We start from the raw sequence: 6,261 nt of genomic DNA on the forward strand, positions 1-6,261 counted from the left end.
GGGTTGTTTCCAGGTGACGTAGCATTTGATGGATGGGCTCGGTACACCCCACTTTCATCCTGAGGCCTCAGTAGAACCAAGTGGACACGACTTCAGCCCTTTTCCTGCCTGGCTGGGCTGGGACTCACACCACTGGCTCCCAGGCCTCGGGCTGGCAGACAGCAGGTCGTGGGACATCTGAGCCCTGTTACCTTGGGAGCCAGCCCCTGTCATATCTCTGTGCACAGCATGCTGGTTCTGGGTCACTGGGGCCCCCTGATGGATCTTAGTGTGACTGAGCAGTGGGTGGGACAGACTCTATCTGAAGTTGGCAGGGGCCTCATTTCCGTGACTTACACTTGATGGCGCATGAACTCGTTTTCCCTCAAGTCTGTCACCGCTCAGCCCTGCAGTACATCACATGGTCACCGTCAGGAGTGCGTGAACCCAGGCTCACTGACTGGACGGGTGACTGACTGCAGGACACAAAACTCAGCGTTGGCTGCAGAGGGGGGAAGGAAAGACCGAGGCTCAGCAGGGAGTCAGACCCCCGGCCTACTCAGTCTGACCTACACACGCCAGAAGGGACCACGACCGTGGGGGTGAAAACCCAAGAACCCGGCGCTCGGTCCCAGAAGTTGTTGGGATGTGGTCAGACGACGCACATGCGCCCTTGTTGACCAGTCGGGTCTTGTGTGTGGCTGTAGCTGTGCGGGGCGGCCCCAGTGTGCGGGCCCAAGCCCCAAGCTGGCTGTGATGCACCGAGGAGCACCCCCAGCGTGACTGAGGCCCTGAGCTGACACAGGAGTGGCCGCCCTCTGTGCACAGGCCGCCAGCTTCCCAGCTGTGTCACCTGAGCGAGCTCAGGAGCGCCGTGAAGTCGCACGGTTTGGGCTTCCGTGGGCCTTCTGCCCGCCTCCCGGCCGCAGGAGGGGGCACGCCTGGCCTGTGGGCTCCGTGTCACCTCGCTCTGTCTGTCCCTTCCAGGCATCAGCAATGCGGAAGCGCGACAACCTGGGAAGGCGCCCAACTTCAGCGTCAACTGGACGGTGGGCGACGCGGCCATCGAGGTCATCAACGCCACAACCGGCAAGGACGAGCTAGGCCGAGCGTCGCGCCTGTGTAAGCACGCGTTGTACTGTCGCTGGATGCGTGTGCACGGCAAGGTACTGAGGGGTCCCCGCGGCAGCGCCCGCCCCCCCCACCGCTGTCTGTCTTCACCCTACCACCCCGCCAGAGCCCCGCCAAGTCCTCCAGACCCCTCTAGAACCTTCCATTCCTGCTGACGGTGTTCAGCTGAAAGGCTGGTGCTGGCTCCTCCAACTTAAAGCAGCTTAGCCGAGGCAGCTCTGTCCTCCCAGGCCTCGCCTGCCCTCCTGCTGGGAGCCTTCCAGCACCTCAGACGGCAGCAGTGCTGGGCTCAGGTACATCTGCCAGGGAGGGTCTTAAACCTTCTGGCACTGGCAGCAGCAGCGCCCTTTTCTCAAAAACACCCTCACGTAGTAAATCAGTCTATCACCAGTTCCTGTTTATTTATGAGTCAAGTGTGTAGCATTTGATTCTTATGAAGCTGGTGTTGAACGTGGCGGAGGAGGAGCAGACAAGCTGCAGGACGCTCGCAGAAGTGAGGTAGCCAGCCCAGGAGGCAGCCGTCCAGTGACACCAGGGGTGTGGTTCCTCAGTAGCTACGTGTTATGTGGGCCTTTCAGTCAGGTGGCCGTGGGTCGCCAGAGCGCTGCCTGTTTATCCGGTGGCAGCTCAGCCCCACGGAGGGGGGTCCAGGCTCTGTGCCATGGGAGGACAGCCTCCCCTCCCCCCCGGGGATGGCGCCCCCAGGGGCAGGACAGGACTCGAGTCCATCTTTGAACGTCCTGCCGAGTGCATGCGTTCCTGTCACTGCCTCAACGGCTGTGCTCGCTCTGTCTCTACGCAGGTTCCTTCCAACCTGATGCGCTCCAAGATCGCCAAGCCCAGCATGTACCACGAGTCCAAGCTGGTGGCCAGGGAGTACCAGGCCGCCAAGGCCTGTCTGTTCCGGGCGTTCCTGAAGGCGGGGCTGGGCGCCTGGGTGGAGAAGCCCACGGAGCAGGACCAGTTCTCTCTCACACCCTGACCACGCGTGGGACCTGGGGCCGGAGTCAGCGCTGGGCCCAGAGCCTCACAGCTGGACTGGGGCTGGTGTGAGAGTGTTGGGTTGCGGGGCTGCCCGCTGGCATCTTGCAGCACCCCCCCCCCTTACAGCGACCAAGTACCGCTTTCAATCTCAGTTTACGTTAGAAATTGAGTTCTACTGAGCAGGGCTTCCTTAAGCTTAGGAAAATAGACATTACTTTGTTTGGAATTCTTGAATAAATAAATTATTCAGAGCTAGGAATGTGGTTTATAAAATAAGTAACTATGTCCAGTCACTCTTATGCCACATTATTTTAATAGTAATAAAAGCATTTCTAGACAGAGGAGGTGATAAGATAGCAGTAGCAAGTAGTGACCTAAAGACACGTCCCTGTGTCCATGCGCGCCTGCTCAGCGCCCCCACTAGGTCCCCCGGCCTGCCGCGGAGAAGCTTATGTGCTCCTCGCAGGATCGTGGCGTGGAAAACTTTCCTGGGTTTACTTCTAAGTAATTAGACATCACCGAGGCCATTCACTGGGGATTTTAAACAGCATTTAACCTTTGGGGACTAGGAGTCCATCGGGCCATAAACAACTTAACTCTTGTGCGCCCACCGAGCTTGACTGCGGTGAGCGCCGCGCACGAGTCTCCGTGGGACGGAAATAGAATTAAGTGCGCAGATACTCATTTTGGAAAATACCACTGAAGGCACATTTTAAATTATTGTATCCAGCGTTATCAGGCGTGTTTGAAAGATAAGTGCTCAGGCTGAAGGCTGACAACACAGCGGGCCTCCGCTACGTGGTCACGGCAGGGAACGGGGCGCTGCTGGCGTCTGGGGGACCCCGGGGCGGACAGGACTGCCCAGGGCGGGCTAAGCCAGGAGGGCTGGGTGCCCCCGCCCTGCACTTGGACCCGGGCCAGCTGCCTTCTCGCTTCCACTCAGGCTCGGAGCGGGACGCACGTAGGAAGTGCGCCCTGCCCCCGGCCGGTGGTGCCCATTCGTGGTTCTGTAGGGCCCGTGGGTGTCACAGACAGAGACGGGGCAGACCCCACTCCAGAGCAAAGTCTAGGGTGTTGGCACCTGCGTACCCAGTGTCCTGTGCCCTTTACGGTCTCAGGAAATGCGGGACAGAACAGAGCGACCACTGTCATTTGGGCCAGACCCCGTGCGCTCCTGGCGGCAGATTGAGACACAGCCTCTGATGGTCATGTGCAGGGAGCGCGTCTGGGGTGGTGGGGACCGACCTGGTTGGGGGACAGGCGTAGCCCACACCCGCCTTCCCCCTCCTGGCAGGGTGCCCCAGGCCTCCCCTCCGCGGGTGTGGTCTGGCGAACAGCGGGGGGTTTTGTTTCCTTTTGTTTCCGCGGAACAGGAAAGGTGCTGGCGGTGCCGCCCTCCCCAGAGCAGCCGGCACACCCAGAAGAATGTACTGGGAGGCCCAGCATTTGTATTCTCTCCATAAATGGTATTTTTTCTAGTGGGGATTGGGAGATGGACTTAGTTTTTGAAAAAAATATGTGGGTTTTGATGACAAAACCCAGTGGAAATACATTCCGTAGACACGCACCCCGGCGCGGTACTGGCTGAAGCCCCGTGAGTGAGTCTCCCTCCCCACCTCCCTGGGAGGGGTCCCTGTGCACCCCTTTCCAGGCGGCTGGGTCTGTGCATCAGGCCAGGACAGGCCCCGTGCAGGGCTCAGCCCCCAGGCGCTGCCCTGGGACCGGGAGGAGGGCAGGAGGCGGGGGAGGGGGGCAGCCCCGGGGGCGGGGCCCCGTGTGCCAGTCGGGCCTCCCGCCCTGCTCCTGGGGCAAGCCGGACAGCTGCCCTGCGCGCTGGAGGGAAGGGCGGCGTGATGAACTCCCTGAGCCAGTCAGGAAAGTAAACCATCGCTTCTCACGTTCACTGCGCAGGGGACGCAGCTGGCCTTGGGGCGCCGATCTGCACCCTGATCTGCACTCAGCGTCCTCAGTCTGGACTTGAGAGACTTAATGGAAAAGTTGACACAACCAAGGACTTGGGTTTTTTAGAAAAATTTTACATTTTGAGTACTTCTGACCAGGGCGGGTGGGGAGGGTTTGTGTTCTGTTGGCTAAACCTAAGCATTAGCTCCAGAGACGCTGGTTGGCCTCCAGCCCTGCTGCACTGGGGACGGGAAGGTCGAGTGGAAATGCGGACTCTGGGCGGCAGGGTGTGTGACGTTCTGTGACGTGAGCCAGTGTCTGCAGGGCACCCTAACCACCTCCTCTGCCCTAATCGCCTGCTCAGGGTCAACTGTCGCCGCCTCTCAGGCCAGGGACGCCAAAGAACTGTAGCTTCGATTCTGGGTCCTGGTTTACGTTACCATCTTTTCCTGTTTTGGAGGGTTTTTGTTACTATAATCAAAAACATTTTAAAATGGGCCAGTCAACATGTCACATGCATTGATTTCTCTGGGATTTATTTTTATTCAAATAATGTCATCGATCTCCAGACTGTAGAGCCACTTTGTAAGGACTGCTGCGTGTACAGTGACCCCTGGGGAGGCCACGCCCATCTTGGCGCAGGCCTGACAGTGGGCAAGTAGGGGTGGTGGGGAGGCTATGCCCCCCTTTTCTCAAAACAACAAAATATAGCACAAGGCTCTCTTCATTTCTAATATATTTACACCAAAACATAAGGTCTGCCCCAATCATAAATTTAATCCAGCAAGAGAAAAAATGAGCTGTCCTTCCCAGGTCTAAATTTTGTGAAGTCAGAATCTCCAAAAAGATTTATCGCCCCAACTGTCTAAATGGGAGGGCAGAGCATTGTAAGCTTGTGTGTCCTTGTCCCTGGCAGGGCCTCTGGCCGTGTCTCCCTGGCCTGAGGCTGGCCGCAGCACGCAGGGTTCTGTGTCCAGGTGCTGTGGCCGGGCGACGGGACAGCCCGGAGGGGACAGGGCCTGACTTGGTGGTGACTCCGCATCCTGTTCCTGACACTGCCGGCTGGACCTCCCCATCTGCTGTTTGGAGGGGTGAGCCACCAGCTCCAAGAACACCTGTTTGGACCCCAGCGTGGGCTGGTGGTGCGTGAACAACGGAGGGCTGTCCTCCTGGACATGACCATGACATGGTTAAAGGCACAGTCTGGAATGTTCCTGGAGTGACCCTGAAAGCTGCTGGCTGCTCCAGGCTTGAGATTGTTTGCTTTCAATTTGACTCTAGAATTTGGACACTATATGAATGTAATTCATCCACGAAACCCATCGCTAAGATGTACTCACTCCTCAGTGTTCTCGTCTGTGTATTGATGTACATACCACACGTCACCACCCGCATGAGCTCCTGTGCGCCAGACCAGCGGGACCCAGCATGAGACGCCGTCACATAGACAAAGGATTTGCAATGTTCTCAATAAAAACCAAACGTTTCACTACACAGCTGCTGCGCGTTGCTCTGCTTTCTCATCCCTTCTGTTCTTGGCGCGCTGGCAGGCCAGGGCGGGTCAGTCCTGAGTGTCACCTGGAGCCCCGAGGGTAAGTCCCAGCTCAGCTGCAGCCACTGTCTGGTCTCCTCAGCTCTGCGCAGCACCTGCCCTTTGGGGACAGGCTTTCTGGGTCCCCTCCTTCTCTGATTCTTGGCTTCTTCACGGTCTTCCTGAGCACGTTGGCAGCTGCCACATGTAAGGTGTGCAGAGGACAGTCAGAGCTGCCCCTGCTGGCGTCCCCATCCATAAAGGGACGATGACATGAGCCAGCCCAGGTTACTTGTGGGGCACGTGAGGACCATGGGGATGGAGGCAGGGGGCGGGGACAAGTGGGGGAGGACACAGAAAGAACTTAGCAACAGCGGTCAGCCTCGGACCAGACAGGCCGGGTGCTTGGGACCTGCGAGGCCCAGGTGGGCGGGGCGCTTGGATCCCATGAAACCGAGTAGCTGCCAAGTGACTTGGTAGAATGACTGTGTTGTTTAGGCCTAACATTTCGGAAGGACATTCATAGCAAATCAAGTGGAAAACTGGCTGCGAGGCAGTGTTTCTGTCATGGTTCTGAAGAGGTACGGAAGCTTCAGGTAAGTGTGCAAGCACGCGGGGCAGTCGGGAGGGGCCGAGTCTGGTCATGGTGTGTGAATGATGGGCTTGGGGGCGGTGTTTATTTTCCTTTTTTAAGAACTTAACTCTTTGTCTAAAGTTTATACGATTAATTAAAA

The 6,261-nt window shown here is 57.8% G+C and overlaps 1 protein-coding gene across 1 annotated transcript in view; it reads left to right on the forward strand.

Moving 5' to 3' along the window:
• The window catches only part of ADARB1 (adenosine deaminase RNA specific B1), a 71,865-nt gene extending 66,373 nt beyond the window's left edge, over positions 1 to 5,492 (forward strand). Inside the window, exons 9-10 of the mRNA XM_019625006.1 lie at positions 967 to 1,145; positions 1,913 to 5,492. Coding sequence (XP_019480551.1) covers positions 967 to 1,145; positions 1,913 to 2,092 — 359 coding nt within the window. The 3' untranslated portion in view covers positions 2,093 to 5,492. The remainder of the gene's footprint in view (positions 1 to 966; positions 1,146 to 1,912) is intronic.
• The last annotated feature ends 769 nt before the right edge of the window (positions 5,493 to 6,261 follow it).

Source organism: Hipposideros armiger, unplaced genomic scaffold (genome assembly GCF_001890085.2).
Source record: "Hipposideros armiger isolate ML-2016 unplaced genomic scaffold, ASM189008v1 scaffold_612, whole genome shotgun sequence".
NCBI lineage: Eukaryota > Metazoa > Chordata > Mammalia > Chiroptera > Hipposideridae > Hipposideros > Hipposideros armiger.